Source organism: Apteryx mantelli, chromosome 5, assembly GCF_036417845.1.
Source record: "Apteryx mantelli isolate bAptMan1 chromosome 5, bAptMan1.hap1, whole genome shotgun sequence".
In the NCBI taxonomy this organism is placed as follows: Eukaryota; Metazoa; Chordata; class Aves; order Apterygiformes; family Apterygidae; genus Apteryx; species Apteryx mantelli.
In genome coordinates, this window is record NC_089982.1 from 54,042,766 (window position 1) to 54,062,523 (window position 19,758).

Consider the following 19,758-nt stretch of genomic DNA (forward strand, 5'->3'; position numbering starts at 1 on the left):
AGCTACTCAATATATAGTTACTCTAAAAGAAAAATGAACAAAATATTGTGCCGTAGAAAGACTGGAATATAATTACTCACTTAAGAAAAGATACTGCATAATGGAAAGCGTATTGAATTTACTTATAATAACTGTTAGCATTTGACATAAATTGGGATCGGGGAGATTTAAAAGACAAAAGGGAAGAGACAAATTACATGAAATAGACATAGCAAATGCTACTGAAAAACTAAATTTGATATACCTATGTAATTTATTTCATAAAACATGAGGAAAGGGACCAACTTCTGGAAAACCAGGGCAACATGGTTACATCATGAGAAATTAACAGCTAGAAACTCTGTAAGGGTGAGTTCATTTTTCTATGGTACTTGGTCACTATGAAAAGCTATTCAATCTTGTCATTATTTTTGTAAATATCATGTGCTGTTATTTTTTACAGTCATCAAATACACATCATAAGTTTGAACTAATCTTCTAATATTCCAGTATCTGTTTGTTTGTCTTCTAGTTTTTTTGCGAAAGATACAGGAAGAAAAAAGACTGATGCATTGTTTTCCTTAAAACTATGCATCAGCACCTGCATGCTGACTTAGGTATACTGGCAAAACAATTCTCATGACATTATAATTCTCCTATAAGCCATTTTAAAACACCACATAGGGCTGTATGATATAGGGCTTATTAACCACAATACATGCCACGGAAACATGGTAAACATTAAAGCAGACTTTCTAACAGAGTTATTAATTCTTTAAAATAATAATTATTATATAAAACTATGTATATAGAGAGGTAGCAGTGATATGAGAATAAGAAGATGAAGTGTTACAAAGATGTCAAATTATATCATACATTTCCTGGTCAGATGCTTTCTATTACCCCTTCAGGGAAATGGACTTCTGTAGTCCAGCTGTCTGACTTCTCCATGCTCAGTACCATCTTCCTCTCACTAATTATTATAAACATGCTCTGTAGCAGAGCTCTAAAATCGTGGTCATTCTGGTTCCTAAGTAGCCTGGTTAGTGAAATAAGCAGGCAAGCCTCACTTTAATTTAGCCAGCACAAAATTCAGCTGGCATAAAAAACTCTGCCTTGACTGAGATCACTTACTACTCCAGCACATCCTTTGGCTAGAGAGCTCTAAAGGATCCCCAGACCCTGCCTCTTGCTTGTCCTCGCACTCACGGCTCTTGTGGCACTCACGCGCTCCTCCATGCCCGCAATTCCCTTCTATTCCCTATGCAACTCTGTCACTCTCAGGCAGGACATGAGAGACCCTTCCTTTTATGCTTTCCCCTTTCTCTTCCCTCTGCTGCTTCTGTGGTACTACCTCCAGAAAGCTTAGTTAGCAGCAGCAGCAAAGCTCGGGAGTGGGCATATTCAAAGGAGTATTGCATTATGGCAAAAGTAAATGCTGGGGCGATCTGAGGCGTAAGGTGCGTGCAGAGAGATTTCCCCAGCAGCCATACTCAGATATCCTCTTTCTACAATGACAATATCAGAGGTTATTTGGGCCATAGTTTATTGATGCTTGTATAAGTGTTCAAATGTAAAAGATTTAGTAATGTAAGGTACTAGCTTTTCTTCATGTCAGGAGCTGAGCTGAAGGTAGTTGGGGTTTGAGGAGGAGGCTGAGTGTTTGGTGAATTGAAACAAAATGTTCTTGACGTGAGTGGTACTGCTCAGTTTTCCCCTCAGGCAGGAAGCATTCTACATGCAAGGTGTTGCTGGCAGATCTTTTAAAAAGTGTCTCTTCTGGAATACCCCTGGGTATTCCTGACACATTACGGAAGCATTTTCTGTATCAGGTTGTGCAAGCTAGGTGGATTCCAGCTGGGTTCACATCTGTAAGTGGAGAGTGCAAATAGTGCCTCATTTCCTCCTAAGGAAGTGATCGTTGTAGCTTAATACGCAGTTGCAGTTAAAAAATAGTCCTGTACAAGTTTAGGGGACTCTGTTTTGTGGGAAGTATCACCTTCAGGTAAAGAAGTACATTGCTGTTCTAATGGCTAACAACATTAACAGTTCTTTTGATACTTTATAGTCAAATCATGCTGCATTTCCACAGTGCTCATTATGTATGGATAACTGTTAAGAACATTTTGGTGCATTTGAGAAGTAAGAAACTGTATCAGATATTCTGATCTTAGTGAGTCATCCCTATAGAAAAGTGGTAGTAGAAGGTTTATACATGTTTAATGAAGTTACACAGACATCTTGAATGTATTTGATTATGATGTAATATATAGTTCCTCATAATCAGTTTGTAAAATAATAGCAGCAAAATAGGAAAAATTCTCAAGTGAGGGAGAATGTTTCATACATAGCAGACAGAAGTGATTTGTTATAGATAATTTCACATAAATTATGTCTTCAGAGCACAGTTTTGTACCAGTTTGAAAGGTCATAAAAATTTCCAAAAAATAAGAATAAAAAAGCAAAATGAACCACAAAAACAATAACCAAAAGAACAGTGACAATAAATTAACAGTGTTCTTCTTAATGTATATGTGATTTAAATACCACAGTACTTCAGTAGAAGAGCACTCATCAGACTTAGATTGGGAATTACTTTAGCAGTAATTTATTCCCTTAATCCAAGGCTCGCCATACAATACTCACATTTACAATTCATTCAGGAGTTATGATGAGTAGCTGGAAATATAATGTGGGTATCTATCTGATTACATTTCCATTATAAAATTACATTAAACAATGTGAAAAATAAGGCTTTGTATTATTAGATCATTTTAATATGTCACGGATTTCCTGAACACTGGAACTTTTTTAAAGTGATGAAAAGCATGATTTGTTTAATAAACTCAGAGTAACTTTCTGATGATTTTTAGGGGTATATTTTAGAAATAATAATTTTGGGGGGTCAAAAAACTCCAAAACTATGCAGAATACAGTGAATGATGAGCAAAGTTGTATTTTACAGCTTTACAAAGAAAGTAATATGTATCAGTCTTTATAAACTAAGAAGTACTGTCACTGTCCATATAATGATAAATAAACACACAAGGAAAAATGTATAATAGGTGTTCTTCGGAGAATCTGCCTAGGAACTTACTGGCTTACAGACTGATGAACATCTTTTCCTCTCCGTAAGCAATCTGGTATGATGGAATAGTTTCTCAGCCACCAGATGCCCCATATATTCAGTGGCACAGCAAGAAGGGGAGAGGCAATAAGACAGGAGTATAAATTTTTCCTTTCATGCAAGTGCAATACATAGCCAAGCAGCTAGTAGCAGGAACATACACAAACACACAGACACACACATGCATGCGCACACACATGTATTTAATCTGACCAAAGCTAATTTCCTTGAGAGGATCTCTAATTAGGCAAACCAGTGGCTCCCCGTTAGAGAAGGGATGCTCTCCACTTTCGCATTAGCGACTATGCTGCTTGCTTCAATCCAGAATATTTGGGTGTAGGAGCACAACTCACCGCACAGAAAAAGAAATCTCTCTGCAACTTCTCTTGCATAAGATATCACTGTTAGGAAATGTATGTTGTATCCCAGCTGGAGTCAAGTACCATCTGCATATAGTTCGTGGCTCCCAGCTACATGAAAATAAGCAGCTTGGTAGCCGCTCCAGGCTTAAACACTCTAGCCTTAACATTTATTTTAACTGGAGACTGGGTCCAAATGTGTTCATCCTCTCTCTTTCTCCCTTCACCCTGGCTAGGTACTTAATTATTTGTAACCATTTGGATAGCCAAACCTAGTGTTTGCTGTAACCTTTGCCACTTTTGCTTTTCAAGATGTGGAAATTTGCCCTGTTCCTCCACAGGAGAGGGTCAGTCAGCTCCTCTTCAAGTAATGAAATCCTTCCTGGAGACTTGATTGCTGCCCCTGGATGAAACTGTGCTACAATACTATATTTGTCAGAGTCTGCTTTCGAGGAAGTTGTAAAAGCCATATTTAGGGCTTGTTATCCACCCACTCTTCTGTCGCTTTCAGCAGTAATATTTCATTGTATCATTTTTTTGGAAACATATTCGTCTTTTGAAGTTTTCATTCCCCTGCTGTTTTTGCTTTTGCCACCTAAGATGGGAAAAAATAAACCAGTTCTAACCACTAGTTGTTCCAGTGCAATGGAATTTCATACAATGCCCCAAGACATTTCTTTGCTTATGCAAACACCATGATCTGTGGAGGGGGAAGCCCCTAAATAGCTATTTGTAAGAAAGCTTATCCCATCATATTAGTGACATCCCGTGCTGTGTGATCTGACCCAGTGGTTTCTGCCCTTTGGAGTAGAAGTCATGTGGCTTAATAGTTTACTCCAGAAGTAGGCATCTAAACACAGACCTTTCAGTCTGACAACCTATTCTCTTTTTGTTACCTAACATAAGTACATAGTGCTATAGGCACTTTAATTTTTTAAATTAGGGTTCCTCATGCAATTTAAATCTGCACACATGCCCTGAAATGCTTTGGTACAGCTGAGCAACTCAGTGCCTTGGTCACATATCTAGGTGTGATCCTTGTCCAGGGATGCGATACCTGCCTGTGTTCATGGTTGCTATTGCTAGAGATCCTCAGAATTTGCCACTTCACAAAATGCAGTGACAGTCACAGTTTCTTTTTTTTTTTCACTTCCCACAAAAGTGTTTTAACTGCCAGTCTTTAGGCCAGCTTTGGCATTTGGTCCCCCCCCCTTTTTTTTTTTTAATGAAATGATATAAAGAAGGCTGCAAATTTCACTGAGCCAGAGAAAGAAAATGATTTGGTAGCCGCTCAGGGCATTTGCCCAAGTTCTGGACCCCAGTCCCGGCTCCTTCTCCTTGGTGTCATGATGTGCTTTCCAAGTGCAAGGACATATTCTCTTTACAGGCTACATTAACTCTGGCAAGAAGTGTAATTTGATAGCAAAGAGTACCACAGCAGCTTAAGTGTCTCTAAATCTTGACTGCCATGGTCCTGCTTCTCATCTCTGCTTCTGATAATGTATTTCAACTCCCTTTCACGTGCAATCACCAGCACTTTTGTAACCAGGAGCAGTTGAAAACAGTATAACTGTATGTGTATATACACATATCCATGTATGTCTGGGTGTTTTTTGCTGTGTTAATTCTGAACTGAGCCATCTCACCACCCTGCCACACAAGTGCTACTGGCAGTGAAAGAAAGTGCATGAGGAGGCAGGGCAGGAGCTGGGGAAGGAGAGTGGAGCAGGCTTGTGGCAGCCCTGGTGTAGCCCAGTTCCAGCAACCTGGAGCAACACCTTATGACAGCCCTATACTCAGTACTGCCCAGTTAGCTAGTTTAGCTAGTTTAGCAGTTTGTGGTATTTATGGACTTCATGTAATTCTCTGCATGCATTCGTTAGAGAGCCTAGGTGTCTAACTTAAGACTCAGTATTTTACTGCACAGACTTGCATGCCTGAAAATTTATCTTTAAAGCAGTACACTCTTGGATTTGGGTTGAGTGACGGTTGCGGCTTCTGAATCAGGGTTAAAATGAGTTAGATGAACTTCGTTGTTTTAAACCAGAAATGATAACCTAGGGCAAATCACCTAAAACCACTTAACAGTAAAAGCAGTTATTACAAAGGCATGGCTTACAGGTGTGGCTATTTACAAACACTGGATTACAAACACTGTCAGAAGAGAACTGTAAATGAAAAGTTACTTTCAGTGGATAGTTATGAAACAGAAGCTGGAAAAGTTCCTGTGCATTGATGTTAATTTTGTATATTTTTGAATATACAAAATGGATATACAAATGGATAATTCAAATAGCTCTGCATACTTTTCCAAAAAAAACAAACAGGAGTAATAGTTTATTTGCTTACATTGAATAAATAGAAATGTATTACTAAAACTTAATTATATTTAATATGTTGCTGTTCCTATGCATGTTTATGTATATAAAAATAAGTATCTTATATTAAGATTTTCTAATGAGTACTAGTATTTTTATGGAACTTTCCTAGCTAATCTTCTGTGGGAATAATTTATAAGCAAGGTATTGGTGGAAATTAACATTACTCATTCAAGTTTAAAGCACACCCTCTTGTATTTAATTACCTTTTTGTGTGTAAAAAAAAAAGCATACCGCATATCCAAGGGCACCATCTGCTGACAGGTTCAGGTGCCAAACTACAAACTCTGTCATGGATATTCACATATAGGGAAAAATATTGTACATTCAGGCCCCACATATATTAAACAAAGTATTCATATTAGTTTTGACTTGATTTTAAGGGGACTTCACACCTCGTATTTCTCTAAATTAATTTTGCTTCAGATTCGCTATTTGAATAGTGGGATTTTGATGAGATTCTCTTCCTTCTGCAAGCATTAGTCTGGAGTTCTTTTGCCATTAACTGTTTTTGAAGTGTCCTCAGTGGGACAACAGAGCAATCCAGAGCGTTATTTAGAGAATATTACACAATGGCAAACCAAAACAAAGTGAAAAATTCCTCTACCTTTTTCTCTCATTTTATTTGAATGTATTCTCATCCTAAATTTAGGTGGAAAAGAGAAGATCAAACAACTACAGAAAATCAAGAAAATCAACAATTTGCTGCAAGTCACCATTAAGTAGTTTTTTTTTCCTTTGGGCTGATAACTTTCTTCTATGTCATACAACAAAACAATTTGCAGTGGAAGTAATTTATATTAACTTACTGTAAAAGTGTGCAAGGACAGAAACTGCCAGTGTAATTTTAAATGTTATGAGATTAGCAGAAAGCAGCTTACAGTAAACGACATTCTGCTGGGAACTAGGAAGTCATCAGAACTCAGGCAAGAGTAAGTTAGTGTCACAAAGCTACCCAGAGCTGTAGGTTTACCATTTTATCACAATTTACAGCTGGTATGGGCATCAACAGGTAGTTCCTAAGAATTCACTAAATATCTTTTTACATTATGATTTTTTTTTATATATAAATATAAGAGAAGAGAACAAGAGCCGGTTCTACAAAAACATCAAAGCCTTCATTTGCACTTTCATGCAATACACAGTTCCTGCTGCCAAAAATTTGGAGGATTTTGAATAAGCTTTTATCCAACACCCTGACTGCTGCCTATCGGAGGGGTGCCTCTAAAACAGATGGCATGTCCCATTATCCTGCTTTGTTTTCACCTGTCTGTCTTGTATTCCAGCTCTTTTGTACATAATTCTGTGGCAGGACAGTGTAGCTAGCTAAAGAAAAGAGCAAAAGAAGCAGAAATTTGTGGGGGTTTTTTGTCATGGCGATATGCTCATTCAAAGCACTTGTATTTCTGTATTTTGCAAAAAAAAAATCTTTTTATGACAAAGAACTTTGAATAAGTTACACTGCAAAGAAAATTAGTTTTAAGTGTATTTATTTTGAAATAAACAGGAATATGGTATCCATAATTTCATATCCTATATTACATAAATTATTATTAAACAAGAGAAAAATACTCTTAAAAACTAATCTGACACTTTCACATTCTATTTTATATTAAGTGACTAGAGGAAATATATAGAAAAATGTTACAACTGTCTCAAGCCAGCCATAAAGCAAAAAGTGCACTGTTGCCAAGGGCAGTGGAACAGCAGAACCATGATGGTGCTTCTGCTTCCTCCAAGGGGAGGGATCCCTGTGAGCGGTCAGTAGTGACTGAGGAGGACGTGGGGGGCCCCTGCCTTCAGTAACTCCCTGTCCTTTCTTCCCTGTCTTTGTCCTTTGGTACTGAAGTAGCAAAATGAAGTTTTGTGTACACTGACAAGAAGCAGTGAGACCATTCTGGGGACCATGATGATACACTAAATACCAATTGATTCCCTAACTGATCATACAGGGATCGCAGCTTATCCATATACTATTGCGTCAATTCAAGAACCTTTATTCCAAATTTCTGATTTTCCTTATTGTCAGTAGTTTGAGGAGGCTAACCTGGAAATTTGGTAAGTATTTATCATGAAATATTAATTAAAGCCTTCAAAATTAAATCCTTCAAAAGCTTTCTGAATTGGCTTTTTTGTAGATTAAAGCCACAATGAAAAAGATACTCTAAATGGCATGATTTTTTCCAAAATTCACAGGGTGGAATTTCTTAAAGAACAGCATTCTTATCCATTTTATTTTTAAACAGAGATAAATCTTATTATAAATTAAGCATTTCTGAACCTAAGTGTACTTACACAGATGCTATATATCTTTTTCTATTAATATATAATGAAAAATGGTATTTGAGCAACATATGCACCGAATATGGTTTTCAAAAGTTTTCTTACATGTATTTGTGATAATAAAAGATTAAAAAACATTATTTTGAATCTAATAGTTTGGTTCTATTTGAATTGTATGACTACACCAAATATTTACCTTTCTGATAACACTAATTTATTGATATTAATTTTAGTGTGTAGTCAGCTAGAAGTCTTTCAATAGATACAGGATAATTTAATGTCCACTGAACCTTTTCAAGAATGATATAAAAACTATGTGTTCACGTTTGTTTGGGTTTCATTCACATTATATGATCTATCCTGAAAGGGAGTAAGAAAAATGCTGCTGCTGAATTGCAAAGAAAAAGTTTAGAAAATATGAAAAACAAATGTAACGGAGTGCCTTTAGGGTTGTTTCAGTAACATCAAAACCTACAGGGCATGAAAGATTATGGTGGCCACTGATAGCAGTGTCCATAACCTTAGTAAGGTTAACATTTGATTCGTAATATTCAAATATTATTTAGCGAGTGTTGCTCTGTACTACTGCATGCATTCATATTTTGCTTTGCTTTTTTGTTTGACACAAACACAAGGATTTTACTTATCTATTTTTCAGAAACTGCATTCCAGAGTAGCAAATTAGACAATTATAATTTCTGCACAGTGCCATGTCTTACCTCATATAAAAGTGCACTATTCACAAGAAACACATAAAGTCATACTCTACTGGAAATATTTCAGTGAATTTATATGTATGGAAATAAAGTTTATGATAAATATTCCATGGTGTTGTGTTACCTAACATGAATTATAATATTTTGATACTTCCTCTTCAACATATTGCCTATAAGATATCTTAAAATTAATACTTTTAAAAGATAAATTAACAAACATAATAGTAAGACTTACAGAATTTGAACATTATAGTCCATACAGTACCTTTCTTAGGTAAATACCTAGCATTCACATTATAATAGAAGCTTACCCTTTTTAAAAATAACAGCTTTGTTAGCTTCTAAGAGCTTAGTTTATACATTCAACTTGTATATAATTGTTATGCTACATAATGTCTTATCATTCCCAGTTTAGCACAAACTGTTAATAGTGCTCTTCCGAAAGCAGATTCACAGTCTAAGCTGATACAGGCAGTTTCTCTTCATTGCCAAAAGGTGTGCTTACCCAGGTGTAACACTTATTTTTGTTTTCTTTTAAATGACAAACACATCATAAAATAATGCCAAACTGTTCAAAATATGTTCTTAACAAAAACTTCTGCCAATCAGATGATAGTTATTTCATTGCTTAAATAAAATACATACTGAGAAGTGGCTGTAAGAGTTTGTGATCACTGTATTCAGTGGGGAAAAAAATCCTGTGTTATCTACTGCAGCTGGAAGATTCATGATTCACCTGGGTTAGTCTGTTCTTCATTCAGTGTACATAGGAATAAATAGAACCAGTGCCCACAGTCATTCTTTCTTTATCTCAGCATATCACGTCTCCGAAATTGCTTCCATAGATCTCTGACATGTTCACTGGTTACAGTCATCACACAAGAATAATAATCGTTCCAACCATATTTAGGGGTCTCCTGTGAAAAGTGAACAAACATACCATTGGAAAAAGATATTTACTAAATTCTGTAATACTACATTAAATTTTACTCAAATTCATATAAACTGGATAGATGGTTTTATATTAGATCATGAAAAATCAAATACTTCCATGGCTCAGAAGTACTTCTGTAAGATCAGGATTATAAATCTATAGGCAGGTAAGTTTTCAAAATTCATCCCCACTTCACAGCATAGAGTTATCATTCTAGAAATTGCCTATTTATATTAATAGCTACAAGGAAGTATATCCTGTTTATGTACTTCTCTCTGTATCCTTTTGTTTCTTACTTTTTTATGTTCACATTGTATTAAAAAGTTCACCTCTAACACAATAAAAAGCATAAGAAATTCTTCACATACATGAAACTGAGGCATTATTGGCACTAGCTAAAGCCAAATACAATATAGGCAGATGACAGGAAAGCTTTGTACTAGGTTATCTCAATCCTAAATTGCATTTTAGTTCAGTGATGTTCACAAGTGTCCACTGAATGGGGAGGAATACGGCCAACAGCTGGCCGGGGAGATTCACTGTCTGTGGACTCACTAGATCTTCGTATTTCTTCCACTCTTCCTAACTTCACAAGTGTATTTTGATGGTAAATACATTAAAGATGGAGAGGGACTAAATGTAACAGCAGCTGGGGAAAGGAGCTAAGGGAAGAGCAGGAACTGTAATTGCTATAGATAAATCAGAAGGGTTAAAAAGTAATTTTAAATTGTAATCCAACTTAGAAGTGAAATCCAGTATCTGGAAGCAAATGGTACAGTGTTCAGGAGAAAGACTGCTTATTTTTGATTAAACTGAGTGAAGAATAAAAATACTGAGACATGTCAGACAAAAAGGTGTTTGAAGTTCCAGAGATTTCCCTATAGCTTGTATTAAACTCAGCCATTAGAGTGACGCCTATGTTCCATTTATTTTATTATCCATTTTGCATAATCAAAAAGCACAGCGTATTATGCAAAAGTTGTATATATTCAGAAAACAATCTAATCCACAGCACTATATAATGCAGCCTTTACATTAAATACTGGGAACAATACTTATGTGAATACATTATTTAGTTGAGATTTATGGTCAATCTTACTAAAAATGCATTACTTGCAAAATGCATTGCATTATTGAACAAAAGTGTATTCAGCTGATTAATCAGTACTTTAAGATATGCATTTGTTTTTTATTTTATGAAACAGGTTCATATAGTGTTCATGGAAATCAGAGTATTAAAAGAAATGCTGAACTACATTAACTATTCATCTGTTTATTTCTAATGTATGTATTGTTGTTATACGTATTCTCAGTGTACCAAATTTAATAGAACATTTTGTCCTCATACTCTCTGATGTTTTCACATTTTTCTAGAAGATTTTTCTCCCACTCCAGATACATTTTTAAGATGCTAGTCAGTTTTAGGATCAGAAGACTAAGTCTTGTGATTTCTAGTTGCTTTTGTAAGATCAGTAAGGTAAGGTTATCACATGCCACTCACTTTATCTGCCTCAGAGAAGGGGTATGCAGCAGTCATCAACTAGATGGTTTTTTAAAGCTCTCTTAGGATGGATATATTCAACTGTTGTATATTAGGGAAGTAGAAAAATTAAAAGCCTTCAAAATATTAGCTATATGACAAATTTTAATCTCATCTGACTGAATAAAATATTTACAGTAGATAGCAATTTGCTGTTGAAACATGACTAGAAATGAAGTTCTGAATTCATGGTTATCTTGAGTCTTTCTCAAAATGAAATTTCCTCCCCCAATCAGTCCCAAAACATTGTTTTAAGCTATTAACTCTTACTTCCTAAAACCCTTAATGAGAAATATAGAAAATGGACAAAACTCAGAGAATGTAGAAAACATTTTTTTAATGCAAAAATCTTAGTTTTTTCAAGAAATTAGTGGGATATACATCTTAATAACTAGATTTACAACTCTGATGTATAATATTTACTTTCAATATTTTAGAAGTCAACATAACTGGAATTACAGCCTTAATACTGTATATATTACAGTTACTGAGCATACTAATAATTTAGTGAACAGAACTTTAAAATGGACTTGAATCCCTATCGAAGTTGGCCTCCTGCTTCCTTCTGAAATTACCACTGAGAAGGCTTGGTTAGAAATTTCCTAGGTAACCCGTCCATAAAATATTCCTAGTGTTCTCCTCTCAGCTCTGTTTGGCAGTTCTCTGCTTCAGTATTTTTTCTGTTCTCCCTCCAGCACATGCAAAGAACTCCTACCGACACCAAGGCAAGTGTTCTGCCTTGCAGGAAGAACTGCGGAGAAAGAGAAGCTCTCCAGGAATGCTGTCAGCTGTTTGGACTGCACAGAGTTAGTATGGTTGTTCCTCAAGGACAGATTTTCATTATTTATTATATGGGTATGACATTCTTTATGCTCTGAAGCAAATGTCATTAGTGTAATTTAGAGATATGTAATGTACAGCAGAACCTGTTCATATTTCAGAGTACAGATTCAAAGTATGGTATAACCGGTGATAAGTATGCCTAATATCTTTATCTCTTTCATAAGAGATCTAAGTTTACCACACAAATTATATCAAAGCGCAGATGATGATCTTTACATTTCTATTTGGAACAAAGTAAAATTAAGTGTTATCGTATTGCATCCAACTTTGTGATGTATTTGCAGCGGATTTTTTAATTTCGCATAGTTATGTGTTTCTTTGTAGATCAGAGTGAAATTTAACTAATCAATGGAAATACATGCTCAATTTCAACTCTCTAATGACTCAGCCTTTATGCTCCTTTCCATTTAAAAACTACACTACAAAATAATTATTTTTAGAATTATGTAAATTCACTTTCATTCCCCACTACATGGCAAAGACAGAATTAATTCTGTTCTCCTCCATAGTAACTAACTCCAAATCACTTCAGATATGTTTTGGTTAAAGTTTCATTTTTATTAACTGACATTTACAACAAACTTTAAGAAATATTTACAACAGATTTAAATAGATATTGCAAATTATATAACATTTTATAAGAAAGGAACTCAAAACAGCTAACAACGGGATATGGCAGTGTAACTCATTACAAGAAACATGGAGCAACTGCTCAAGTGAAGAGCAGGAGCTGACTAATATGCCACTAGGGAAGAGGGTATTTTATACACCTGAGGTTTACACTGCATTCTTCAGTGCACAGGGAACAGATATCTGATATAGCTCTACAAAAGCAAGCTTAGGTACCAGAAGCAGTCTTAACCATAGCATCTGGGAGCTCCCTGTGGGAAAAGGAGCAGGTTAAATTAACCAGCATCAAACTCTATACTACTGTAGTGAGGTTGCTTGTAACCAGGTTAGTGCACAGAGAACTAATCTGGTTTCTCTGTACTGTCCCACAGTGTGTAGTGTAGACATACCGTTATTCATCTTTAAAGAATTTTCTTGACAATGACTTTATATAAAATTAATAAAATCTCCCTTTATAAATCTCCACTGTGTATTGGCTTTTTCAGGTTACTCCATCTCAATGGATGAATGAATGAACTTATGGCCTGAATTCAAACATCTGTCAAGATGTCTAGACACTTAAAACTTGATGCTTTTACCACAGTCTCTCTTTTTGTTACCAAGCTAATTTTAATAGGCTTGATGATTAGATATTGGATTCTTTTGTGTCATTGTATTTTGTTCCTGTTGGTCACATAGCCTCTATTGAAATTATTAGGAAAGTATCATGACTGTACAACATTCTACCAGTTTCTTATTCTATCTTGATGCGTTTACAGTTTATATAATACTTGACATGTAACAACAACGTAGGCGGTGGCAGAATCAGTAGGGACAAAGAAGAGAAAGTACTCCTAAAATAATGTTTTTAAAAAGACATTGGGAAAGAAGCAAGGAAAAGTCAAAAGCCTGAGTTTCAAAGAGTTGAAGTTATATAAAATTAATCTTAAACAATGAATTTCCTCTTATGTGACTGCCATGTTGAATTACTAAAATGTTGTTTTAACTATTTCATTAGTTACATTTCACATTAGTTAGGTGAAGAAACTAGATACTTTGTTTGTAAAGATAAAATTTTCCTTTCTGTTCCTCGCGTACTACACAATGCATAAGTATTTGGGTTTATACTCATAAAGAGGAAGTATAACTTAAGAAATGGGGTTAATGTTTAGCTAATAATTAACCAAAATAATAAAGAAAAAGTCCTACTGATGCTAAGTTTTATATGTAACACAAGAGAATGTGCACAGATCAAACAGAACTCTTGTCCTCTCTCCATGAGGAAAAATATTGGACGCTTCAGCTGCATAATCCTGGATGTTCCCCAAGCAATTCTTTATATTGCATTTTGGAGGACTGGCCTGGTCAAGATGTGATGCTTTTTTGAAAAAAACTGACATGAAGAGTCCCAAAAGCACGGGTTGGGATAAAGAACATGCTCTGCCATGGGAGTGAGCCAGTAGCTGAGATACATCCCCTCTCCCTTCCCTCTCTTGCACAGGGGTCTACAAAAGAAAACCATCAGCAGGACCGGTGAGCTGGTGGGCTACCAGTCTGAGTAATGGTGGAATCCGAGGAAATGGGCCCCACCTCTCATCCCTAACGACTTAGATTTTTCCACTGTGCTGGAAGCAGACATCACCTCAGATAAACAGGACCCCAAAAAATTCTACTTTGTGCTCCTTGCTTCCCTGCCATGCTGTTTCAGGGCTAGGGAAGCATCTCAGTCAGAGCCCCAGAAAGCCCACTGGCCTGCAAGTGGTCAGAGAGGAGTCTGCAAGGAATGGGGAGGATTCAGAAAGTCAGATGCCAATTTTAGGATGTATGGAGGCATCCAAAGATGGTTATTAGACACCAAATCTGAGCTTAATATTGTGCCACAGAGTTCCAGAACTAAAACCAGTGGGGAAACTGTAGCCAAACCCTAATGGCTCGGCAGCACGAGACTAATACACTGGGTCTCCCCACATCAGATCAGAGTTGCTGCGGGGCCAGTTTGTCATGACATCTTGTTCCTCCCCACTAAGAGGTGAAAAATCTGGGACCTACATTAGCTGTTAATAATCTTTGCAGTAACTACTGCAAAGTCTATAAAAATGAACAGGAAAAAAGTGCCAGCAGTAAAGCACTAAATTGCAAAGAAGTAAACTCTTGCTTTACATAAGAAAAGTTTTACATTCTAAATGTTCACTGACTTGTTACTGCCCTGGCCAAAGTGTGATAAAAAGTTTCACGATAGGCTACAGAATAGTCACACTGCAGTTTTCACAGTACAATTGAATTGTAAGAATGAGTATTCATGTGGCAGCTACACAAGAACAGCCATGGTGGTCACATGTGGCCACAGTGCCTATTACTGAGAACTGTTGGTGTGGCATTAATGGTGCCAAAAATGCATTATGGTTTTTAAAAGTGTAACTGTTTAAATCAAAGTAGGATCAAGTTACTAACTGGCTCTTAGGGAGAAAAATCTGCCTTTGCAATCTTGATTGATAAATATTTATTAGCCATAGGTAACTGAGATATTATTGAAAAGTGGTCACAGAACAGACGGACAGAAAACAGCAACAGAAACTATGAAATAATACTTCTCTGTGTTCCAAACATAGCACAAAATAGCAGCTGGCTTACAAAACAGTGACAGCATGAGTTACTTATTGCCAACTCCAGAATGAAATTCTATCGCTTCAGTCAAAAACACAACACGACATTTTGAGCTGCTACATTGGTTACAATCAGATAATCTCTTCCTGAATTTTGAAATGGGAAACAAAGCAATGACGGTTTAACACTCAGCCATTCCTGCAAGCATGCCAGCACACTCAGACTGAGCAGCTAACACATACCGTGATTTATCTGCTATAGAGTTCCTTCCTCACGCAGGATCTGAAAGTAGTGTACCTCTGTATAGGTTTGTAGCCCTGTGGAGCAGAAGATGGAGAAGTGCGCAGATGCAGACAACATGTGAAGGCAGCCAGAGGTAAGCAAAAGACAACAGTATCATGAAAATACAAAAAAATGGGTTTAAGTGACAAATAGCTAGTAGATACAGTATAGTACGTGCTAGCTAAAATGTTTATCATTTAGTCATTAAGTTCCAAATATTTCAGTTTAAAAATGGAATTTATAAAGGAAAGGGGATCTACTTATGTATTTTTTTAAAATTAAAAAAAGTGGAAATAACTATTTTAACCCAAACAGCAAGCAAAAAAGCTTTTCATGTCTGCACATTTTAATAAGCTAATGGCAATACCCTGACTGACCACGTGATGGCAGCTCAATATACCAGTTTATTTCAAAATACTAAAAAAAGAAAAAAGTTTTCAGATCATAATACTGTAATTCCAGAAAGAGAGAAATATCATTTGATAAACTCTTTAAGACATTTGATTTTTTCAAAAACAAACCTGAAATATATGTTAAAATGAATATTTATTAAATTCCAATAAGAGGTAGGACCTGGCCTTCCTCAACTTTATAAATTTATAGCTAAGCTTTTAAATAGGACAAAGCTGGCATGCACTGACCTTTCAGAATTCCAGTTTCATCAGACTTGTATAACTCTTTGTTTTAGTCAACTATATGACTACATAAAGCCCTTTTCTAAAATACATGGTCCTAGTAGCAAGGTATGTAATAACCCCAAGATTCTTCTTGGCAAACATTTTAGTAAAACAACTTTTATAAAAATTGAATTCCTAAAGTATAAGGTGTTAATTGTAAACTCATACTTCAAATTACAGGTCTGTTCTAAACTATTCTGTTTAGATGTTTTTAGATTGATAATCAAGGACTGCATTGACTCTGGCAGATATTAACTAAAATACTTTGCCTTACAATCAGGCATTTACACTTCATGAACAGGTTAAAATTTGGCAAGACAAAAACTTACATGTGGACCACAAAATACTGCATGAGCAGAAACTATAATCTTCTACTGGTATAATAGAACTGACAAAATCTTAATATGGATTCAATACACATTTATTAACATAGAAAAGGTTAGTAATATGTTAGTTTTAATTTAGTACAAGACAATGTTTGAGCCCACCATAGTGTAGTAGCAAAAGGGTAAATTTTTACTTGCTCTGGCCACACTAAATACTGTATAACTTTTAAAGTTCAGATTTATTGGAAAAAATTTGTACTGTCAATTGAGACCAAAGTCTTTTGCAGTTTCCATCATTAGTAACACTTTCTGCTAATTAGTTCTGGGCAGCAAATTTTTACATATTGTATGTTTTGTCCTTTTCATTCTCAGACATGATGGGGGGAGATACTAAACTACAAAGGAGGATTTTTGCAGAATTTTTATTACACAGACCACTACCCATTCCTGGAGAAATCAGTTTTTTGTGACACTTATGAAAACTTAGTGGACATGATAATTAGTAAGTTTGATATTGTATTTGTCTTACAATAATATTCCTCAGTGAAAACAATATATTTTTATGAATAATATAACAAGTCTGGATGTAGGCTTGTCTGAAAAAAAGAAAAGAAAGGTATTTTTGGTCACTGTATTACAGGACCAAATCATGATCACCTCACCCACTCCAGGAGCACTCTCATTAACATTAGACATAACATTTGTGAAAGAAGGTGCTATTCTTACAAACACCCTAGTCTATTCTTTGTAGTTCTCATATAGTCTCTTAATACAGTGCATTAGGATATTTTAAAGTGGCCTAGGCAAAAGAGATACATGCATAAGGCTAAATAGTGCTGCCTGATATAGATTCTTAAGGATTATATGTGATTTCTGTCATGCATTTTGTGAAATAGAAACATGTAATACATATTTACAAGAATTGCTTAGTAAGCAGACTGTGTTCTGGTTAAACTAACATACATTGCACACTTACAATTAGTAAACAATTAAAACATACAGCTGAACATCTTGAAATGGTTATGAAACAATCATCATTTCCACAGCATAATAAAGGGATTTGAGGACCAACAAGGAAATAAGTTTGTCACAAATACAGTGGTTGTTATCCACATTTTTACACTAGATCAAAATATTACAAAAATAACGAGTAACCTATTAGACTCAACACCACTTCACAGAAAGTCTTTTTAAAATAAAATCTAAAATCAGTTTTATACACTCCCATACTGTGAATCAATAACTAGCTTAGAAAATCAGTTAACCAGTTAACACCAGTCAGTAGTGAAGTTCACAAACATATTCTTCTTTATTTCTATAATCCACTTTCCACAGTTAAAAAATAAAAATTTGCTACTACTAAATTTTTCTATGCTACTATAAAATTTTTCCATACTCCAGCGAACCGGACGAGGGCAGTAAGCTCCACACCTTCACCCAAAAGGCCAAGTTCTAAGCACAATTCCTATGCTTGTTCCCTAGGAAAATTTCTGCAAGTAATTTTTTGTCCTCTGGCTTCTTGTAATTTAATATGCTAGATACAGGGCTACAAAGCAACTTTGACCCAGAATATAGTCTTGTTCAGCACAACTTTACTAATTCTTTATTTGAAAGATAAAGTTACCTTCTGCTGCAACTCTTTCCAACAGTCATTATCAATACCTGATATTTTAAATAATGTTTTAGAAGAGCTGGTGGTTGACCTTTAACTAAACTGCCCAAGTTAGAGGAAGAGCAAGAGATGAGAAGAGGGGAAGGAGAGAGGGGGGGGAGAGAGGGGGGGGAGAGAGGGGGGGGAGAGAGGGGGGGAGAGAGGGGGGGGAGAGAGGGGGGGGAGAGGGGGGGGGAGAGAGGGGGGGGAGAGAGGGGGGAGAGAGGGGGGAGAGAGGGGGGAGAGAGGGGGGGGAGAGAGGGGGGGAGAGGGGGGGAGAGGGGGGGGAGAGGGGGGGGAGAGAGGGGGAGAGAGGGGGGAGAGAGGGGGGAGAGAGGGGGAGAGGGGGGGAGAGGGGGGGAGAGGGGGGGAGAGGGGGGAGAGGGGGGGAGAGGGGGGGAGAGGGGGGAGAGGGGGGGAGAGGGGGGGAGAGAGGGGGGAGAGAGGGGGGGAGAGGGGGGGAGAGAGGGGGGAGAGAGGGGGGGAGAGAGGGGGGAGAGAGGGGGGGAGAGAGGGGGGGAGAGAGGGGGGGAGAGAGGGGGGGAGAGAGGGGGGGAGAGAGGGGGGGAGAGAGGGGGGGAGAGAGGGGGGAGAGAGGGGGAGAGAGGGGGAGAGAGGGGGGAGAGGGGGGGGAGAGGGGGGGGAGAGGGGGGGGAGGGGGGGGGGAGAGGGGGGAGAGGGGGGGAGGGGGGGGGAGAGGGGGGGAGAGGGGGGGGAGAGGGGGGGAGAGAGGGGGGAGAGAGGGGGGGAGAGAGGGGGGAGAGGGGGGGGAGAGGGGGGGAGAGGGGGGGGGAGAGGGGGGGGAGAGGGGGGGGAGAGGGGGGGGAGAGGGGGGGGAGAGGGGGGGAGAGGGGGGGGAGAGGGGGGGGAGAGGGGGGGGAGAGGAGGGGGGGAGAGAGGGGGGAGAGAGGGGGGGAGAGAGGGGGGGAGAGAGGGGGGGAGAGGGGGGAGAGAGGGGGGGAGAGAGGGGGGGAGAGAGGGGGGGAGAAGGGGGGGAGAGTGGGGGGGAGAGAGGGGGGGAGAGAGGGGGGGATGAGAGGGGGGGAGAGAGGGGGGAGAGAGGGGGGGAGAGAGGGGGGGAGAGAGGGGGGAGAGAGGGGGGAGAGAGGGGGGAGAGAGGGGGGAGAGAGGGGGGAGAGAGGGGGGAGAGAGGGGGGAGAGAGGGGGGAGAGAGGGGGGAGAGAGGGGGGGAGAGAGGGGGGGAGAGAGGGGGGAGAGGGGGGGGAGAGGGGGGGAGAGAGGGGGAGAGGGGGGGAGAGGGGGGGAGAGGGGGGGGGGAGAAGGGGGGGAGAGGGGGGGGAGAGGGGGGGGAGAGGGGGGGAGTGGGGGGGAGAGGGGGGGAGGGGGGGGGGGAGAGGGGGGGAGAGAGGGGGGGGAGAGAGGGGGGGGAGTGAGGGGGGGAGGGGGGGGGGTGAGGGGGGGGAGAGAGGGGGGGGAGAGGGGGGGAGGG

The 19,758-nt window shown here is 38.4% G+C and overlaps 1 protein-coding gene across 2 annotated transcripts in view; it reads right to left on the reverse strand.

The window, feature by feature from the left end:
* Positions 1-9,678: 9,678 nt before the first annotated feature.
* The window catches only part of MICU3 (mitochondrial calcium uptake family member 3), a 56,669-nt gene continuing 46,589 nt past the window's right edge, over positions 9,679-19,758 (reverse strand). The window contains exons 14-15 of one of the 2 annotated variants that reach the window (XM_067298019.1): positions 15,615-15,689; positions 9,679-9,759 (exon numbers count right to left, since the gene is read on the reverse strand). In XM_067298019.1, the coding sequence (XP_067154120.1) occupies positions 15,621-15,689 (69 nt within the window). In that variant the 3' untranslated portion in view covers positions 9,679-9,759; positions 15,615-15,620. Of the gene's footprint in view, positions 9,760-11,286; positions 11,359-15,614; positions 15,690-19,758 lie in introns of those variants that run through there. The other variant, XM_067298020.1, reaches the window with a different exon arrangement.